We start from the raw sequence: 21,623 nt of genomic DNA on the forward strand, positions 1-21,623 counted from the left end.
GCGAATAATAAACTACCAGTCAGCAGTTTTATTGTCATAGAAAAGCTTTTTTTTTACACATTAGTTAACAGATTTCTTTCTTTCAACTTTTAAAAACATTTTATGCTTTTTCTCACAATTTAGAGAAGCAGTTTGGGAGATCTGGTTCTGTCCTGAGTTTAAAAATGCATCATGTTTGCTCAGTTTTTCTACTGCAGGAAAGCTAAACTGGCTGCTAAAAATTAAAAACTACATCTACCAGCTCCGCTAAAGCTCACTGATCAACACGCGGAGTTACGACCTGCATTACAGACAAACCTGCAGCTGGTTGATGTGTTCCTGTGCTGTCAGAGACGTTTGTGTCTTTAAACACGACTGTTAAATTATTGAGAAAACTAACATGAACGTATCTCCTGTCTGATGTGAAAGTGTTCGTTCAACACATCTGTCTCCAGCTGCCGGTCGGCCGTCTGTCCTCGCGCCGCTCGAGAGCGAAACATCAGGATTTAACGGATGTTTATGAATGAATAGATGTGATGCAGCAGATTATGGCGTCAGTTTGTTGTTGGAGCAACTGATAAAAAAGTTCAAACTGGAACATGTTTAGTTTGTAGATTCAAACTTATATTAATGACAATTGATGACTGTATTTTCAACATATAACTGCCGCTACAGGACAGATTTCTTGTCTAAAACAAGAAACGCAGAAGTAGTCGGCGGATGGATACGCTGTTTATCAAGAAATAGTTCCAGCACGTAACTTGAGTTTTTACATTCAGTTTGTAAACAGATGAAAGAATCAAGATACAACATGTGAATTAGTGATCTTCACAGGTGCTGGCAGGTATATTATTTAATTTGAGGCCAGCAGGCTAGCAGTCCCCCCCCCCCCCCCCCTAAACTAAGCTAAACTAAGCTAAACTAAGCTAAGCTAAGCTAACCACATCCTCAAACTCACTCTGGGAAAGATGCAAAGAAGGGAATATTTCCCAAAACATTGAACTATTCCTATGATGTTTTTTACTTAATTAAAATGAATTTAATGCAGATTTAATTGTTCAAGGAGTCAAAATTCAAAGATTGTTTATCCTCGACTGACCTGCGATCATAATCCGTCCATCTTCTAGTTTTTATTAGACAGAAGCAGCAAAACATTTTGAGATTGAATGAAATAATCAGTTAAAGAAGGATTATTGCCGCTGCAGACACTCACTGACTTTTATTAGAGAAAGAAAACAGCTTATTTATTGCTAAAGAACATTCAACAGATTAAAGGTTATTTTATTAATCACATCCATGTCTTTATCATAGACTGTATAAAAATATGGACGTACTTACCGTGACGTCACCCGTCGGTTTCTGAAGAGCGGTTTTGAAGCTCAAAGTGAGCCGCTCCAGCCGTCGCCATCTTGGCAGTGCGTGACGCTGCCTAACTCCCAGCCAATCAAAAATGGGCAAAGAGGCGGGGCCGAACGGCTGAAACAAGCCACCTATTGGCTGGCGGAGCTGTCACTCAAAGCAGCCATGTCCTTCATTATGCAGAACTTTACGGCTTAATAAAATGTAAACATGTCAGTTATAAAAAAAATTCACCCCCCGTACAGTTGTCATGAAAGAGGAAATTAGCTTTAGAGACCAAAACCATTGTTTGTACCAGACTGTAAACATGTTGGACATTTTAACATGGGGGTCTATGGGGATTGACTCACTTTTTGAGCCTCAAGTGGTCGTTCAAGGAACTGCAGTTTTTGGCTTCATTTTACAGCCATTATGAACCATTATTGATAAATCTATGAGCAGTCCCGACCTGAGTCAGCAATCTGTTGCATTTAATTATATATTTTACACATTTCTGTTCATGCTGATGCTTGAAGGGGAAACACTTAACAAAGCTGCTGTCAGCATTTCTGCTCCTGTCAAGAATAAAGCAGCTTCTGTTCTCCGTACGAGGGAGGAAAAAAGGATGTGACTCGTTATCTCTTCTTTACTTTTGTCGCGGAGGCAGCAGGAGAATCCAGCGTGTTCAGCTTCATGTCTCTGCTGGATCAGATTTAAACACCTGAGATCTTTTTTTTTTTTTTTTTTATTTAAGACAAGATGTCGATGCAGAGTTTGAACTTCCTGTCGTGAAAGCTCCTGCTGCTTCTGTGACTGCAGCGTCTCTGTGTCATCTGGTGACATGCTCTCTCTCTCTCCTCTCTCTCTCTCTCTCTCTGTAATATAATGTGATTGGTGAGCTAGCTAAGACGTGCCACGGTGCATGACCCTCAGACAGGCAAACTGACCACGGCGCATTACAGAGTCTCCAAGAGGTAAGAGCTGGACGCAGCGTCACACTGCGGCAGTGCGTCACTTGACCTCCGCTCACTGCTTTATTTATTGATAACTTTATTTTTGTTCAAGTTTCTTTATTGTTACATCTCGTTAAGTATGAGAGAGTAAAAATCTCAAGTTGACATACATGTGTTAACTTTGTATTTAATTATCAGGTAAAACTAATAGATAAATAGTAAAAATAGATGGATAAACTGTCTGAATAGAGATCTAAAAGTAATGATAATTGTTCAGAAAGAGAGATTAAAGTATTTATGACTGTAAACCACTCAAAGCAGGAACAGTAAGAAGCTTAAACTAAATCCATCCACCTTCATATCATTAATATTTAATTAGTAAAATCAGATCAGATGAAGACATTTGGAACATGTTGGTGTGCTGTGTGGATGTTTAGGAACCACTAATGACAGACTTGTATCATCATGTGAACCACATGTAGCCTCAGTCTGACTTCTTATGAAGATGAGTTGAAGGTTTTGACTCTGTGTTGATTTGAGGAAGCTGCTGTTGAACTGAGGTGATTTATAATGAGTCTTATAGTCAGCCTGCATCTTTCTCTCTGCTCCCCGCCGCTCGTCCCGCTCTGCTCTTCAATGACTCGACTCTCCAGCGTTAATGTGTTTTGTAGATGTTCAGACACTCAGTGAAACCGTCTCCTCTTCCTCTTCCTCTTCCTCTTCCTCTCAGCGCCTGGCTCGGAGCGTATGAACATCCAGTGGTGGATCAGATCAACCAGAGGATCGAGGACATCACCGGCCTGGACGTCGCCACCGCCGAAGACCTGCAGGTGTTAAACCTCATGTCCCCGTCTGAGACGCTTCGGTTTCCTCGTTTATGAAACGATGAAACTGAGACTTTATGAACATTTAGATTTTAACAAAAACTTGAGTAGAGAAGAAGAAACAAAGTTGTTACATGATGATTTCACATTGAATCATTTTCTAAAGAATCTGCGAGTGTCAACGTGAATGTTAACTGGTTATTGTGTGTTTGTTTGTATGTAATGAACTGTGTGTGTGTGTCTGTGTGTGCAGGTGGCTAACTATGGCGTCGGAGGACAGTACGAACCACACTTTGATTTCGGACGGGTAAATAAACGCATCAGTTAGAGAAACTTTAGCAGCAGCAGGTTGTTTGTATCTCTGCTTTATTAACTCACATAGTTTTAAACATAATAAACGTGATTATTATTACAAACGTGAACAGAATCAAGGAACTTTTAATTAACAAGCATTTTATAATAGAAAAAAAAACACTAATTTAACTATAAGATGAAACAGTTTTACTGTGGCTTTATATTTATTGATTGACAGCAACATGATATTTAATATAACATTTAAACCTTCAGTGTGGAACTTAACCTGGACGTGACTCCAGTTCTATGAGGACGTGTGAGAGTCGATCCTCGTCGCTGCTGCTGGATTAATAGTTCTGAGCGTCACAATCACTGTGAGATGTACGGTGGCCCTGAAGTGCACAACAGCAAAAGCAGCTTTGTGTTTGTGTTTTGTTATTTGTCGTTGTGATGTGCACTTCAGGGCCACCGTAGAAATGACTCCTCTCACTATTACAATTAGTGTGTGAACTCGTTATCATTAGAAAGTGAAAGTAACAGACGTTCATTTATATGTAAACGTCACAAACTCTGAACTCAGACCGAACACTGTCCACATACTTTTGGCCACATGATGGAAATCACTGACATAGGTTTTGTTTTTATTTTCCCGCCTCATCAGCATGTTCAACCTAAAGCACTTCCTGTTTATTGTAACCTTCACTCTGTTGTTGTTGTTGTTGTTGTTGTTGCTGTTGCAGAAAGACGAACCGGACGCGTTTGAAGAGTTGGGGACAGGAAACAGAATCGCCACCTGGCTGCTTTACGTCAGTAATCAGCAGTAATTTATGTTATTATGTAATTAATCACTCAGCTGGACTCAGGAGGGTTAAACTGTGTCCTTCATGCTGCAGATGAGCGACGTGCAGGCAGGCGGCGCCACAGTCTTCACTGATATAGGAGCGTCTGTCTGGCCCAAAAAGGTACAGTTCACCTATTTTAAAAAAGTCGTCTGTTTATTGTTTGTATGGAATTAATACACATGGTGGTATTGATCACGTAAGATCACGTGATCAAACTCGGAGGAATGTTTTTGCTTGCAGGTGATAGACTGATCCTTCCTGTGGTTTAGTTTAAAACAGTCAAATGCAGTAAAAGAGTCTCGTTCAACAGCACTAAAATACCCGACAAACGTCTGGTCACCCTCAAATAATATCATCATAATAATAATAATAATAATAATGATATCATAATAATCCTGTTTAACTGGTTTACATACAAACTACTATCAGCACAGAAAACCAGTCCAACCAGCAGCTGTGGACCACTGGTGTGGTCCAGGCAGCCGCTGACAGACAGAAACAGTCATCATCACGTCTTACATCATGAAATGAACAAAATGAAACAAATTGATGTTTGTTTTTGTTCATAATGAAACTTTTGTCATTATAAATCCATAAAATCTTATTTATTATTTACTCAACTTTTCTTTCTTTATGAATTTTCTTTCTATTTATTATTTATTTATAGTTTTTTGTTTGTTTGTTTTCTCTCATTTGTAAAGATCAGTTGTAAATAAAACGAAAATATTAAATTCAGTCAAATCAGTGTTGTCATAAACTTTCTACTAAAGTTATAAAAATCAGCTGTTCTGTTTATTAATGTTTGTTAACTTCTTATTGAAACATGTGTAATGTTTTTATATTTGCTTGATATGAATAAAATGTAAAAGTATTTAAGAAGATAAACAATAGTTCATTTATTAAAAAGATGCAAAATAATCACATAAATAAATAGAACAAACTCATTTTTCACTAATTTAACTTAATTTAAAATATGTTTAATTAATATTATTCATATCTAACCCTAACAACGCATAAAAAACAAATAAAAATAATCATATAAATAAATATAACAAGTTCTTTTTCTTTTTTGATATTATATATATATATATATATATATATATATATATATATATATATATATGTATAAGTATATTAATTAATTAGTATAAAACAAATAAAAGTTTTATTTATTATTTGTTATTTGATCTGTCGTGTCGAGTGAAAGCTTTGTGACGTTGTTGTGAACAGACTGTAGTTTCAGTGTTGTGTGTCTGTGCGTCACCAGGGGACGGCGGTGTTCTGGTACAACCTGTTCCCCAGCGGAGACGGAGACTACCGGACCCGACACGCCGCCTGTCCCGTTCTAGTCGGCAACAAGTGGGGTGAGTCCAGAAACACAGACACTCAGACCAGATCAGTTGTAGGACATCAAATGAACTGGATGGAAATAAAATGACGGCGTCATGTAGAATCAGGATATCGACCCAAACTAGTAAAGATAAAAAAAAAAATTCTGCCCGTCGATCGCGGTTTTTAGGGGCGTTTTTGCCCCCCCGCTGATTCCCAACGCTGCACTGGATCCATTAAAGCAGGAATCAAATCACCAGTTCTGATTGTTGGTGGAGTTTAATGTCTGATTCATTTGTCTGAGAGACTGTCCACAGACTGACTAACTCATTAACTAACTAATAACTATCACTAACTAGATATTTCAGTAACTCAAACTAAATAAATATATATAATAATAAATAACTCATTCATTAACTGACTCAAGCTCTTTGCACAACAAGTCAGATTTTTTCGGCCGAAATCGTCGCACGTTAAAAAACAAACACGTCGATCACGTTCACACACCGACTCTGGAAGTTTCGTCCGTCGTTAAAGTTCTCACAGCAGGTTCGAGCCTGTACACAGCAGTTTGACCACTCGGATCCATCGTACACGCAAACAACAGCCTGATACCATCAGCTGTTATACACACTGATCACAACTATTGATCATCATCTGGTCTGTATGTTGCAGCGTTTTGAGGCTGATCACAGGTGATCAGTGTGTATAACAGCTGATGGTATCAGGCTGTTGTTTGCATGTACGGTGGATCTGAGTGGTCAAACTGCTCTGTACAGGCTAGAATCTGCTGCGAGAACTTTAACGACGGACGAAACTTTCGGCATCAGTGAGTAAACGTGATCGACGTGTTTGTTTTTTAACGTGCGACAATTTCGGACGAAAAACACGGACTTGGTGTGCAAAGAGTCTCTAACTCACTAACCCTGAACTAAGATGATGTTGATAATGAACTCCTGTGTGTCTCTGCAGTATCTAATAAGTGGCTCCATGAACGAGGGCAGGAGTTCAGGAGACGCTGCGGCCTCCAGGAGTCTGACTGACCTCCTCTTCCTCCTCCTTCATCCCCCAGACGTCTTCCTCCCTTTCTTCTCCAGCCGTCAGCCTCCCCGCAGGCTTCTGAGTCAGCACATGTGTGTGTGTGTGTGTGTGTGTGTGTGTGTGTGTGAGTCTTTAGATCTGTAGCACAACTCTGACGCAGATACTTTCAAATATTTACATATTAATGTCACAACATAATTATTTAAACGCACACGTATCCGTCGATGTATCAGCTGATCTGACGTGTTGAAGTCTGTCGGTGGTTTCAAACACTCCGTTCTGTCACACTCTCAATATATTTTGGGATTGTTACCATGACGACTGCTGCAGCGTCAACATAAAGCCGCCTCTTAACGTTTCTTGTAGCAGCTGCTCTTTTACACTGTATCAGTCGACGCTTCGGTCCACACTGAAATATTTCAACAACTATGTGATCGGTTGCTGTGAAACTTTGTGCAGACGTTGATGAAGATGAATCCTACTGACTTTCCTCCTCTAGCGCCACCAGCAGGTCAAAACCTTCACTACTGTTACCATAAATCTCAGCTTCTGTTTGACGGATCGGAACAAAGTTTGGTTCAGACGTTCATGAGTCTGAGCAGCATCAGCTGCTCGGATGTTTTTACACTGAATTCTTTGATAAAATGTGATTTTTTTATTTATGGATTACAAAACAAAATCCAGGAGGGAAAACATGTAAAAGTGCAAAACACTTATTTCCAACATGGTCCCGAGATGTGAAAAAACAAAGAAACATAAAAAAAACTAAAGAATAAAATCCTAAAAGACGCTGAACGCAGGAGCTGAATGTATGAAGTGAAAGTATAAATGTTGTTTGTTTTACTCTGAACTGTTTGTTTGCTGTGATGTGAATGAAGCTGCACTTTGTCCCTTTTAAATAAACAAATAAACAAACGAAGCCATTTGTATGTAGAGCTGCAGAAATCAGACGATGACTCATAAAGAAGTGAATTCTTTGATCTTTGGGTTTTGAGTCGGACGTTTTTAACAGTTTTTACATTTTTTTTATAAACCAAAATGATTTTTCTGTGAATAAAAAAGTGATCAGAAGATGAATCGATATTGACAATAATCATCAGAGATATTAACCTTCAGCTGTGAGATCATATTATTATTAATGGCTCTGTGTGTGAAACATCTTTATCATCTTATATCAGCAGATGTTGAAACATTCAGTTTACTGTTTCATTCTGTTTAACATCAAACACGTCAAACGAAACCACCTGAGAAACACAGCAGCCAAATCTCCCAGTTTAAGAAGCTGCTTGATCTATAAATGTATTGATGATGGATTATTAGTCACTGGTGTTGTTGTTGTTGTTGTTGTTTTTGTTGTTGCTGCTCCGCACAGCACCAGCTGGACCAGCGTGATGGTTTTAATGTTACACTGCTTGTTGTGTCACCTGACCTCAGATCAGAGGTCACACTCCAACTACTGCCCCCCCCCCCCCCCCCCCCCCCCCCTCCCCCTCCCAGTCTGACTGCTCACACCCCTCCAATCCACCAATACACTCCGTCTGTGTGTGTGTGTGTGTGTTCAGGCTATTTCAGCCTGGAGGTCATTCCCTCCATGCAGGGACGAGCAGATAAACAAACTGACATTTAAAGGAGGTGCATCATGTTCACCTCCTCATGTTTCCTTTATTCAAACAGTCCAGCAGCGATCCGGTGAAACGTGAACGAGAAGCACGAGAGCAGATATCTTTAAATCAGCTTCGATGAATCCCTCCGACTGATTCACTCGTGATCAGTGTGAAAACGTGTCGCTCATCATAATTACTGCTGCGATGACATTTAATCACTGAAAGCTCTTCAATAAAAATGTGTTCACTGATTTATCAAACCAGGGAGCAGATATGATGAGACAGAATATAAATATATAATAATACAAATCCTGTGATCAATATAATTCATCCACAAACAAGCAAACAACAACAACAAACAAACATGAAGTTGTGAACCAGCAGCTCTGATGTGTCGACACATTGATTTGTAAGATAATAATCAAAGGAACATTTATATTGATTCATTGCTTCATCGCTCTTTTAAATCACACGGGAAGTATTATTTTATATTTCTGGGGATACATTTTTATTTTATTCTTCACTGTGACTCAAGCTGCGTTTCCTGCTGCTGACGGTTTTCAGCTCCATGTGATTTATTATTTATATGGATGCTATAAATAGCTGCAGAGCTGCGTGTGTGTGTGTGTGTGTGTGTGTGTGTGTGTGTGTGTGTGTGTGTGTGTGTGTGTGTGTGTGTGTGATGACAGCTGATCTGCTGTAACACAAACAGTGACTCTGCATTTCTTCCCTCCGAGCAGGCAGCAGGTTGAAAACAGCTGATTGAGGTCGTCTTCGTACGTTTATGGTTAATTATGGGAGTGAAAAGATTAAAGATAAAACAGATCCGTGTGAGCTTTATGAACCTGACGAGGAGAACGTGTCACATATGCATCAAATACAAAAAAGACTGAACTAATAAGACAAAATCAATGAATAAGAAACCAGGAATGAACAAAAATGAAGAAGCTTTAAGTTATTACAGACAGTCTGTAATTGTGTGTTTATGTTTTTATCTGAATGAGGATAAATGGATCATCTGACATCAGTTTTATGCGTCTCCTCGCGTCGGCGTTTACAGGATCAAGAAACAGCAGCGAGAAAAGCCTTAAAAGTAACCAATCAGATGTAAAAACAGTAAAGAAAACAGTCAAATATAGAAATGACGTCACCGAACCTGCTTCTCAACATCTAAAACCGAAGCTGTTAAAGTAAAGTAACGATCCGTTCGTGGTGTAACTGCTGGTTCGTCCTCTGAGCTGCTGCTGCAGTTTGCTGCTTGTAACATTTGTTTTATTGCAAAGAAATGTGTGAGCCGTAACAATAAATGTAACAACGTTTTAAAGACGTTTGACGATGTGAAATGTGATTCTAATCAGAGTAAATAAAGAATTAAACGCTGCTGCGACAGAAAGCTCTGATGTCAACAGTTTGGTGTTGTTGATCCAGGTCTCACTGCTCTGTCGTGATGGAAGAAACTGTCATTTAGTTTCATTCCTGTTTTTAATGGCTGGTGTTGCTTTGTGTAGTTTGTTTGCGAGTCATGAACAGTATTTAGAACGATCGATGACGTTGAACCAGACGTCGGATGATTCAGAGTTTGTGAGTTTTTCTGTAACAACAACAGAGAAACTTAATCAGCTGTTAAACTCCACAGATGCTCACTAAGGTATAAAGTCATTTGATACGTAACCATGGAAACATGTTTCGAGGTTGATCCCCGTGTTACCAGCTGATGGTGCTGAAGCTTTACTGTTGGACCAGCGACCGGGCAGCCTGCGTAACTCTTGTTTTGAATATTTAGTTTAAAATAAAATGATGCTGATCACAGATTTATAATGTGTATCAATCTAATGATCTGTTTTTATTTCATCTATCTTTTGTCACACTGTGAAGCTTTAGTCCTAAATTTCTGTCTGAATCTTGACGCAGGCCGACTTTCGTCCTCAAAGCTTTAATTTATTAGTGGATTTATAATCAGTTGAGCCATTTAAGGATATTTTTTTAGATTTCTCAGAGACAAAAGCTGAAATAACTCAAACTGGTGATGAGAACATAAACATTAACGATCCGTTGCTTTTACGCTTCAGTTCGTTCAGATTAAACAAGATGTAACGTGTTAATATTTGCACAGAGCCAGGCTAGCTGTTTCCACCTGTTTCCAGTCTTTATGCTAAGCTAAGCTAACCAGTTTTACCTTCACCGTAAAAACATGAGAGTTGTATCGATCTTCAAATGTCAAACTGATCTTTTTAAAGCAGTTTCACTGAGGACGCGACTAACTCCACACACAGGAAACTATTAAATAATCGTCACAGTAAACACGAGGAAATGTTCTGCTTTGTCTTTATTTCATTGTGTCAAACAGTGAAGTTTATAAATGACATTTGACATGCGGGACTGACGTCAGCAGGCTGTTAGTTTAATTATAAAACACTTTTCATTTGATGTAGGAAAAACTCCACAACCTCAACACGAGGTACATTTCTCTTTTTGATTTTAAAATTGATTTTAAAAGGAAATCTGATCATCTACAATTTAATGATTTAATGGTTTAATCTGGAAAAACGATCAAAAGCTCCAGTAAAGTGACTAAATGGACCTTGTGATGTGATGTATTTATCTTGTATTGAAACACTTCAGTCATGCATTTATGTATCTTCCAAATGCTAAATATACTTTTCCCACCCGTCTGTCGAACTCTAGCTGAGTGCGTTTGATTTGCAGTTCTTGTTTTCCACAAATAGCCACGAATCAAACGCACCCAGACAGGAAGTCACCGAGGAGCGAGTGAAGCGTTAAAAATAATTTCTGCTGTTTTTCTTTAGAATTAAACTTCAGACTGAGTCCCGAGCAGCAGCAGACATTCAGTCTTTTGTTTCTTTGGTTTCAAGCGTCACAGACAGTTTGGTAAACAAGCGTGTGCAGTTCACTGACCTCACCTGACGGGATTTCTGAGTATTAAAGTTCAAATTTGGAAGTTTCTGACCTGAGGCTCATGGGTATTGTAGTATTTTTAGTAAACAAAATGTGATTTCTCAGAAACAAAGTTGAAATAATTCAAACTGGTGATCGTAATCATGTTATAATCCGATCGTCCGTTAAGCACCTGTTGGGGATCAGAGAGGCGTTCAGGTGTCCGTCAGTGCAGTCAGAGAGGCCGGCGTCGGGGCCCGTCACGGCTCAGGCATGCGGTAGTCGGCCGGGTGGTTTCCCTCGCGGAGGCGTCCGAAACAACTGAGTAACAGGTCGACGGCCGTCTTCACCGTGGACTGGACCTCCTCCTCGTTCTGACCCCTCAGAGGGTTCACCTCCACCAGGTCCACCGCCGACAGAAGACCTGCAGGACAGCAGTAACGGTTAGATCACTTTACACACACTTAAGTTGACAATCGAGAGAGAAATGTTGTCAAATCTGCAGTTTGTGGTCAAAGTGTTTTTCCTCATTCTGTAGGATGATGTGACGAATCTACTGGTTTATATTCTGACACCAGTTTACATTATTTACACTTTGCTTCTGAGAAATCACGTTTCGTCCCCAGATTTTGGTGGAAGAATACTACAATACCCATGAGCCTCGGCTGCTGTCGGTATGAAAAAGAAGTTGAGTGATGAATTCAAAACGCTTCATTGCTGACGTTGTGAACAAAACGTGGCGCCATAGTCGCTGAATTCACTGAAAAGTGACACAGAACTGAACCATGCTGCACATGTGGTGCATGTCACTCTGTGATTGGATGTTTCTGGGTTTTGGGAGTCCTGATGTTTTTATGTCCACAGGCTTGTGGACATAAAAAAGAAGCACATTTTTTCTAACACAGATGATTTAAGCAGGAGAGTTTCATGTTGATCCAAACTGTAGCAGAGAGAACTGAGGTCCTGTTCACACCTGGTACTAACATCCGTCTCTCTAAATACAGGCGTAAACGCACCCAAGACGCGTTGAGGACGGGTTGAGATCCGATCACACAGACCACATTCAGAGGTGGTCTGGGCCGCATGTGGCCACATTCATTTAGCCGTGTAAACGCAATGCATCCTGGGACACATTGAATGACGCCTACTCAACCAACGTCCTCTATTTCCCGGCAGACTAAACACACGACCCTCCGTCCAAAGATGTTCAACTTGTCTGATAACAGGATGAACTAATCATTTTGTTTTTCATGTGAATTAAAAATGTAATCCACCTCCCAGTGGTCACTCAGGACGCGTGTGGAGACGGATGTTAATGCCTGGTGTAAACAGGGCCTGAGAGTCACGAACGCCGTCTGTGTGAAACATGAATGGAGTTGTGAAGAGTGAGGAACGTTTTCAGGTGCTGCTGGTTCCTGCAGTAAAAGTCTCTCTGCTACAGTTTGGATCAACATTAAACTCTCCTTGTTAACTACAACTCCCAAGGTGCATTTCAGCAAGAAACAATTACAGAGATTAAAATGAACGCGTCAGGAATGAGGAAAAACACACGGGCTGGTAAGCATAATGCTGTTGCTAAAAACACATTTAACTCAAACTCACTTTGCAATAACAGCTGTCAGCACTGCGGCTGAAACTTCATCATCGTTTTAATAAATCTTCAAAACATGACGGAAGGTCTGAATTGATGAAATGTCTGGTTTTTGTTTCTCTGTTTTCATCGTAGCGCTACGATTCACCAGATAATCATCACCTGATCATCTGACACAGATCTTTTGTGTCGTACCTGTCTGGCACAGGTGTTCAGTGATGTACACGCCCTCTCTGTAGGTGAGCCCTCCGACTACAGGTGTCCCGGTCGCCGGGGTAACAGAGGGGTCGATAGCATCGATGTCGTAGCTCAGGTGAATCGGTTTCTTCACTCTGTTAAAACACATTTATCATCATTGCCGATATCTGACACGATAACTTCATTTATACACCTTCATACAAACAGGATTAAAGCATAACAGACAAACAATAAAAACAAACATTGACAACAATAAATCAAATTTTGATTTAAACAAAACATTAAAATGTTGAAAATAGATAAATAAAAGTCAGATAAAATGATTAAAACTTAAAAACTAAAGCTAAAATTGAAAGCCAGATTAAATAGACAGGTCTTTAATTTCCCTTTAAAAGCTCAGAAAGCCCCTCTAATATCAGAGGTAGTGTGTTTGTTCCACAGGCAGCCTCATCACTACTTTTATGGGACATAAAATATACATACATAAGGAACATTTAAAAGAACCTCAGTGATCTCGCTGGAACATCAAATGACGGAATATCTCTGATGTAGGGAGGAGCGAGGATATTTAAAGGGAACCTATTAGGTTGATTTCCAGCTCTGTATTTTTATTCTGGGACTCCACTAGAGTAGCTTTGCATGATTCACAGTTAAAAACTGTATTTATGCAGCCCCTCAGTTCAGCCTCCGTCTCTAACAGGCAGACTTAGTTCCTGTCTCTTTAAGGCCCCGCCTCCTGATGAGCCCACTCTGTTCTGATTGGTCAGCTTCAGGAAGCCTGCTGAGGGGCGGCTGTATCAGGGTCGTGTTAAGTTACCGCCAATGCAAACCCAACATTTCCTGCTTTACTGCTTCATATTAAAAGCTTTTAAATGACTAAACAATGGGATGGGACTTTTAATTGTGAAGAATTTACAGGAAGTGAAACGTGTTCCTCACTGAACTAGCAGAGCTTCGTAAGCGGTGCAAAAAAAAATGGTTGAAATAATGTAGAGAGGAATATCACAAGCAGAAACAGTCACAGGGATGATGATGTTTGATGAAGAGCTGCAGACCTCCAACAGAGTAATGGTTCAGTGTGGAAAAACAGCATAATGTTAGCGGAGTGGAGCAGTAAACTGGTGCGCTGTGTGTGGAGCAGACGACCATATAAAGAAATCCGTTGCCATCCAACGTCGACTCACGGGGATTACTGCTACATCTATCTATCTAATGACACATGGGCCACTTTTAACATCAATATCTGACATTGAAACATATATATGTATGACTGAAAATAAGGAAAAGCATCATAAGTCCCCTTTAAAGCTTTATAAACCAGTAAAAGAACTTTAAAATCCATTCTGATGTTTTAATGACCTTGTTAAAATGAGAATTAAAATTGAATCTGTTTGCATTGAGTGCAGTTTTTTTTTCTCTTGGTGTTTTAGTTCCTATTAAAAGCATCTCAGTTTTTTCCTCATTTAGTTTTAAAAAGTTTTTACTCATCCAAATATTAACGTCAGTGAGACAGGAGAGTTTGCAGTGCATTGGGGTCATTTGGCGAGACAGAGATGTACGATTGTGTGTCATCAGCAAAAAACGATAATTGACATGGTAACAGTTAATAATGTTTCCATATAATGTAATATATAACCAAACAATCTCAACACAAGAGCCATTTAGTAGCTGTTGTGGAGCTTTTGTTCACAAAATTTTCACCTCATCTCACTGACAACTGGAAAAACTGATCTGCTGATGAAGATTGTGATACGATCGAAAGCTCCAGAACAGCTGCTAAATGGACCTTCTGATACTGTTTTGTCAATGATTGTTTCCTGAACTTTTCACCTCAAATCATACCGATGGTTTTGCATATTTATGCTACAAAACATGAATCATTCATCAGTTTTTAGATCGCTTTCCTTCCGTCCATCCAGCTGCTGGTTTCTGTTCATTTCTGTAGAAACTGACCCGAAACACATCATCCATTAAAGTCGATGTTTAGCTTCCTTTGTCCAGAAGTAGATTAATGATCTGACACTGTCGTTGTCGGACAACCTCAAACATCTGCAGCTGGTGTTGTGAGACGGCTGTCATAAACATAATAAATGTAAAGTACTGAGGACAGAACAGTGACGCCGGAGATCTGGAGATGGAGCTTACTTGGCAGACAGGTAGTCACATGTCTCCTCCATGACTCGGGCCACACCGAGCCGATCCACCTCTGACATGGAAAACACCTTCACACCCAGAAGCTTCAGGATGTAGCTGTGAAAATAAAATAAACCAAATACTGTTTGTACCAAACAATCATTAAGTTATTTTGTTGTGTTTAACTTGAAGAAATTGAGCCAAATATCCATATTTGAAATTAAAATTCCTAAAAAATGATTCTGTGTCTTTCTGGAAGATCTGATACTGAAGCTCATTTGCATCATCTGCTCTCTGGCCTTTATATGATATTATTTCTATTGTCTGCTGTTTTACAAATCCTTTTTAAAAACCTGATGAACCAGGTCTGAAGTGTGGATCTTCTTCAGATAAACTCAGATACGTACTGCTCCTCCGGGTCCACGTCTCTCAGACCGATGTAGACGAGATCTCTGGCCGACACGCACGGTTTGATCCACGAGAAGTTTGGCAGGACGGGAATCTGGCAGCGTTTTAAGGACACAGACAGAAACGGGATACAGTTTGCTTTCAGTGCTGACGTTTGGCGATGAAACATTTTCTCACATTCTATCAAAATCTAAACTTTCAACCAACATACTGCAGGGCGTCGATTATCAAAATATATTATCAAAACATATTTGTATATATATTTCTGGTATCTTGTTGCCAAATATATAATTTCTGGTATAATTTGTGGTAAAATCCACAAAAAGCAACTTTCATTCAGTGATTAAAGGTCAATCATTTGTACTTATACTAGTAAACCCCCGACCTTCACACAGATGGTACATCCCATTAAACCATACGTCACATGACTGCGCTGTGTAGCCAATTAAATCAGGTAATTAATAGGTAACACATCTAGAAATATAGACATTACTTATTTTGATTGTAATTCCTGTAATATAAGTAATAAGATTCATTAAGTTACGCTGTTCACCTAATTTCATATATAAATAAATCCTAATTTTCCAAATCTACCTCAAACTTAAAGGTTTTACATTTGAATTATCTCATCATTAAGATACATTGAAATTAATTGACAGTAAAAAGGTTAAATGTTTTTGAAGCACAAAAAGTATCTTATTAATTAATTTATTGTATCTTTTTTTGACAAAAAATACATTAATGATGTATTATTGTGTTTATTTCTTTGTTTTCATGCTGTGATGTCTGAGTTTTTGTATTTCAGTCTGTTAAAGCTTTAAAAAATAAAGAAATCAGGTGTGAATCTGAACAGTTTCTGTAAACGTGGTCACACAGCAGGCGTCCCTGATAAACTGCTAACTGACTGAACCGACCTTGGAGTGCAGCTCATGGAGCAAGAAAGACATCGGCTGTCCGTGGATGTTCCCGGTGGTTGACGTCAACGGCGTGTTGATGTCGGCGTGGGCGTCGACCCAAACGACGCTCAGTTCACCGACCGCCGCCGAGTGACCGTGAATCGAGCCGATCGCCAGACTGAAGAAGAAAAACAGAGATCGAGACGTCTGAGCAGTCGAAAGAAGAAGTACTGAGACTTTTTATGAAGTAAAAGTCAAAATCTTCAGTGGTGGAAAGTAACGAAGTACATTTACTCAAGTATTTAAGTACAGGTTTGAGGTACTTGTACTTTACTTGAGGATTTCCATGTGATGCTACTTTCTACATTTCAGAGGGAAATATTGTACTTTCTACTCCACTACATTTATTTGACAGCTTTAGTTACTTTTCAGATGAAGATTTGACACAATGGATAATATAACAAGCTTTTAAAATACAACACATTGTTAAAGATGAAACCAGTGGTTTCCAACCTTTTTGGCTTTTGACGTCTTACAAAAAGCAGTGTGTAGTCGGGGTCACATTTCACATGTCTATGAGTTGTTAACAGCTCCACCAAATAGTGATTTTTCCCTCTAAACTTCTCACATGCTTTCATTTCAATAAATGTTCAAATGATCCAATATTTCAGCAAAAATCAAAGATTAGAGAAAAAGTCCAAAAACTGAAAACAGATTTGTGTATCAGAACTTTGTTTTTTCTTCTTTCCTCTCCCATTAATCATCTCACCACCCCTCAGATTTATCTGCTGACCCTTTGGAGGGGCCCGACCCCTAGGTTGGGAACCACTGGACTAAACTAGCTAACTGTATATAAAGTAGTGTAAACTAGCTCCACCTCCAGCAGCTACAACAGTAACATGCTGCTCTAACACTGATGCTTCACTATTAATAATCTAATGATGTCATATATAATAATATATCAGTCAGAGGGACCAAACCACTACTTTTACTGCAATACTTTAACTACATCAAGCTCATAATACTTATGTACTTTTACTGCAATATTTTAACTACATCAAGCTCATAATACTTATGTACTTTTACTGCAATACTTTAACTACATCAAGCTCATAATACTTCTGTACTTTTACTGCAATACTTTAACTACATCAAGCTCATAATACTTCTGTACTTTTACTGCAATACTTTAACTACATCAAGCTCATAATACTTATGTACTTTTACTGCAGTAAAGGATGTGTTGAAGGGGACTCACCTGTGATCTCCTCCCAGCATCACTGAGGTGTGTCCGTCCTTCTTCACACCCTGCACCGCCGCTGACAGCCTCTGGTTGGCGCTGCCCACCGCCCGCACGCCCTTCACCCGCCCGACCGGCTCGTCGGAGGCCACCTCCTCGAACGTCAGGTTCCCATAATCCTTCACTGCACAGCCTGCAGAGACACACACACACAGAAATGAAAAATAATTTAAAAAGCTGTCTGTCACTCAGCAGATCCTTCGTTTCTTTATTTCCAGCCAACGGGAGAGTTGAGGAAATATAACCTTTGTTACAGGTTAATTTTCCCATGATGCTCTCTGTGTGAACATCAACAGTCAGAGGATCGTTCGCTCTGTTTGGTTTTCTGTCTGATGCCGCTGCAGCTGCTGCTCTGTGTGGAAATCTGTACATTTTGCAATGCAAAGTAAACAGGTTCATGGTGAAATGAGTCACTTATGAAATGTCTGTTACTGTGTAGCACACTGTCCTCTGAAGTGACACCAGGAACACATCAGAGCAGACGTCTCCTGGTCTCACTCGGCACAATACGATAGATTGTTTCAGATGTTATCAAGTGTCCATAATAAGACTCAGCAGCTTCACTGTAACATCTGAAACTATTCCTCCAAGGCCAGTATTTCCACTCAGGTTCTTTTATGTGCAAACTGAAAATAAAAAACACAAGAGGTTGTGATATGAAGCTGTAAACAGAACCACATTCCTGCACATGCTCAGTGGCGTCTGTCTTACACTGAACTACTCTCCAGAGACTGAAAACATGATGCTGTTATTTTGTGTGTTTGTTTGTTTCTTTGTTTCTTTCTTTATTATTACGCCACTTAAATCCTAAATTTGACCTCCTAAACGGGCTCAAAAACTCACCAAATTTGGCACACATATCAGGTCTGGTGAAATGTTTGATAAAATGTAAAAATTAACCCCTAAAGTGCTAAAATCTGCTCTCTAGCGCCACCTATGTCACTAAAATGGCAGCCACGGCCCGTAGGAATGTTGTAGAGAAACCAAAACTCAATTATTCGTCTCAACAAGACCTATAAATCATACACTGACACCCCTGACCTAAATCCAACAGGAAGTCTGCAATTAGTCTTTCAAAATAAGACTTTGCCCCAATTTTATCTCCTCCGAGGGTGTTAATGATATCAGCTTCAAACTTTAATAGGTGACTTATGACTAATTGAAATTCAAGTGAATGGGCCCAAAACTTGCATGATTTTGATGACACAGGTGTGAGCGAGACAGACATGTCTCACCCTGCAGAAAACTCTCATCCTGTCAATCAAACTTTCAAAATAAAAGCACACCACACTTGTAAGAAATATCCCTCATTTTTAAAAAGCAAAATGATCTGATCCTGACGGGCCAGAGCGCGAGGTCCCGACCGACGCTGCTCGCTGCTTTAATTAGTGTTTGGATCCGTTTCTAAACAAACAACCAAACTCTTCATGATGAAGGATCATGTGACCCAGTGCAGCGGTGAGACTCACTGACCTGTTTTTAATAGTTTCTGGACGACAACGGAGAAATAAGATATATCAGGCTTTGATACACACACAATACTTGTTAGTAGATCAGTATCAACACACACACACACACACACACACACACACACACACACACACACACACACATCTATTACTGTGTGTGTGTGTGTGTGTGTGTGGAGGATGAAGGTCAGACACCTCTTCAATGTCTTCTATAGTGTTCCATTAATAAAACTGAGTGTGCAGCATGACTCAGATCACACACACACACACACACACACACACACACACACACACACACACACACACAGACACACACACACACATACACACATACACACACACACACACAGGTCTTATCCTGCTCAGCGCTGTAAGTCTCTGAAGATTTAAATCGTCTCCCGGTCGAACAGTCTGTCTGTTGTCACTGTGACAATAACTAATAAAGTTGAGTCAAAGATTTCAACCTGCTGCTCTGTTCTGTTGATCGACTGTTTCATCAGTTTGTAAACATACAAATCTGATATTTTCAATTAAATCTTGTATTTTTTTGTTAAGTTTTCGAATCAGAAATCATCACGTTAAAAAGTGTTCAATGTTAGTTTAAACATGTTTAACAAGCTGAATATGTCCCCTTTAAATAGTGAAATGCTTATATTTACTTATAACATTACAGTATTATTTGCTGTTTACATGTGAGGTGTCACCACAGTGATGGAGGCTTGTTTATGTCAACTCAGATGAATCAATAAAGCACAAACACCTTCCAGCACGAGGAGATGGCAGCGTGTACGTCGCTCGAGAGGCAAAACTCAGGGCAAAAAAAAAAAACCCCTTTAATCATTTACTGCAGCTTTACACTTTAACAGCTGGAGACTCAGATGAACATTTAACAAACTCAGTTTCTCACCTCTGGATTCTGGCAGTCGGTCGGTGTGAGATTTTAGTGAATTTCATCAAATTAAAACTGTCCAAATTACTGCTGGTGGAAAGTAACTTAGTACATTTACTCAAGTACTATAACAGAACTTTTTCTTCTTTCCTCTCCCGTTAATCATCTCACGACCCCTCAGATTTATCTGCTGACCCTTTGGAGGGGCCCGACCCCTAGGTTGGTTTACTGCAATACTTCAGCTGTACCAAGCTCATAATACTTTTGTACTTTTACTGTAGGAGGATTTTCCATGCAGTACTTTTACTTGTAATGGAGTATTTTTACACTGTATGAATACTGATACTCTGTTCTTATTTCATTTTTAATCAGTAAAGATTAATTGACTGAATGTTTTTATTTCAATGATGATCAGAGTTTGTTATTGACAGTTTTCAGGTCACCTTGTGCCTGCAGTTTGTCCCGCAGTCCTGCAGCTCTGATCAGATCCGGTCCTCTCTCCACGCCGCCTCTGCGCTGCGCAACGACACAAGAAGCAGATTTACAGCCGGACCGCAGCTCACGGTGTTCACGTTTCCGCTTGTCCTCACCTGTCCCTTGGAGAAAGGTGCTCCGATGATCCCCGCCGACCGCTCATGATGATGATGATGATGATGACGATGATGATGAAGACTCCGCTTGGAGACAGTCAGCACGAGCTGCCGCAGCGTCCTCGCGCTCCACATGTTAACGATCCGCAGACAGACACAGACTGTCACCGACCGACCGGAGCCTCGTAAAAGACTCCCCGCAGGACACCGCCTCTGACGTCACCGCGCGACCCGGGCGCGGCAGCGGCAGGGATGATGATGATGATGATGGTGGTGGTGGTGGTGATGATGAGGTGTGACGTCATTACTGAGTTAAGTAGCGGGTTGTTTATCCGACTGATCGTTAATTTAACTCTTTGATGGCTTTAATTTCTCAATAAAATAAACATTTATTAATTAAAACAGCAGAAACTTGAGAGGATTTATTCATCAAAACAGCTGTATGGAAGCCCACAAGAGCCAAAAAAATAAGGTTAAAGGAAACTGAATTCTTAATTATATTAAGAGATGAGAGGCAAGAGGGAGATCAAAATATAAAAAAGAATATTTGGTTGAATTAAACCATTACCAAATCTCAGCATTATTTATAAAGTATTTTTTATCTCTTCTTTGGAAAAAATCATAGATTGTATAAAAATATGGACGTATTTACCGTGACGTCACTCGTCGGTCGCCATCTTGGGGCAGTGTGTGAAGTGGTGGGGGGGGGGTTCATGCTAGATTTCATGCTAATCTGTGATTGGCCATGACACGTAAAATGACGCTCCAAGGGAGGACGTCCTCTCTAACCAATCAACAACCAGAATGCATATATATGCATATATATATATATATATATATATATATATATATATATATATATATATGAAATTAATATATATGGAGAGTTCCTCATTTCCTGCAGCAAACCTGTCACACATTCAGGTGAGCGGAGACTTTTTAAATTTTTTGAGAATACTGCATGTTGAAATTTTAATGTGCAGTATTGCACTGAAATATTTTATAGTAAAAACATCTGAATATATGTAGCTTAAAATCCTCTTTTGGAAA

The 21,623-nt window shown here is 39.6% G+C and overlaps 2 protein-coding genes across 5 annotated transcripts in view; one reads left to right on the top strand and one right to left on the bottom strand.

Annotated features, from left to right (window-relative positions):
- Window positions 1-7,580, top strand: part of LOC137172721 (prolyl 4-hydroxylase subunit alpha-1-like) — a 17,007-nt gene extending 9,427 nt beyond the window's left edge. For 2 of the 4 annotated variants that reach the window (XM_067577325.1, XM_067577327.1), the window contains 7 exons: window positions 2,221-2,291; window positions 3,001-3,100; window positions 3,348-3,401; window positions 4,129-4,194; window positions 4,282-4,350; window positions 5,498-5,594; window positions 6,532-7,580. In XM_067577325.1, the coding sequence (XP_067433426.1) occupies window positions 2,221-2,291; window positions 3,001-3,100; window positions 3,348-3,401; window positions 4,129-4,194; window positions 4,282-4,350; window positions 5,498-5,594; window positions 6,532-6,602 (528 nt within the window). In that variant the 3' untranslated portion in view covers window positions 6,603-7,580. The remainder of the gene's footprint in view (window positions 1-2,220; window positions 2,292-3,000; window positions 3,101-3,347; window positions 3,402-4,128; window positions 4,195-4,281; window positions 4,351-5,497; window positions 5,595-6,531) is intronic. The other 2 variants (XM_067577328.1, XM_067577326.1) reach the window with 2 other exon arrangements.
- Window positions 7,581-10,511: 2,931 nt separating this feature from the next.
- Window positions 10,512-20,809, bottom strand: arg1 (arginase 1). The gene is made up of 8 exons (XM_067577343.1): window positions 20,574-20,809; window positions 20,427-20,499; window positions 17,584-17,758; window positions 16,344-16,503; window positions 15,429-15,523; window positions 15,034-15,138; window positions 12,886-13,022; window positions 10,512-11,523 (listed from the first exon to the last, which is right to left on the bottom strand). The coding sequence occupies exons 1-8, from the start codon at window positions 20,706-20,708 to the stop codon at window positions 11,360-11,362; spliced, it is 1,044 nt and encodes a 347-aa protein (XP_067433444.1). The 5' UTR covers window positions 20,709-20,809; the 3' UTR covers window positions 10,512-11,359.
- Between the last annotated feature and the right edge of the window lie 814 nt (window positions 20,810-21,623).

Source organism: Thunnus thynnus, chromosome 20 (assembly GCF_963924715.1).
Source record: "Thunnus thynnus chromosome 20, fThuThy2.1, whole genome shotgun sequence".
Lineage (NCBI taxonomy): Eukaryota > Metazoa > Chordata > Actinopteri > Scombriformes > Scombridae > Thunnus > Thunnus thynnus.

What these genes read in the sequence shown, in the direction of transcription:
- arg1 (XM_067577343.1), bottom strand. Translation starts at nt 20,708, where the DNA reads ATGTGGAGCGCGAGGACGCTGCGGCAGCTCGTGCTGACTGTCTCCAAG. An exon ending in CACCTTTCTCCAAGGGACAG is followed by an intron (nt 20,500 to 20,573) that starts GTGAGGACAAGC and finishes GTCGTTGCGCAG; the next exon opens with CGCAGAGGCGGCGTGGAGAG. An exon ending in TGAACACCTGTGCCAGACAG is followed by an intron (nt 11,524 to 12,885) that starts GTACGACACAAA and finishes GCTGTCCTGCAG; the next exon opens with GTCTTCTGTCGGCGGTGGAC.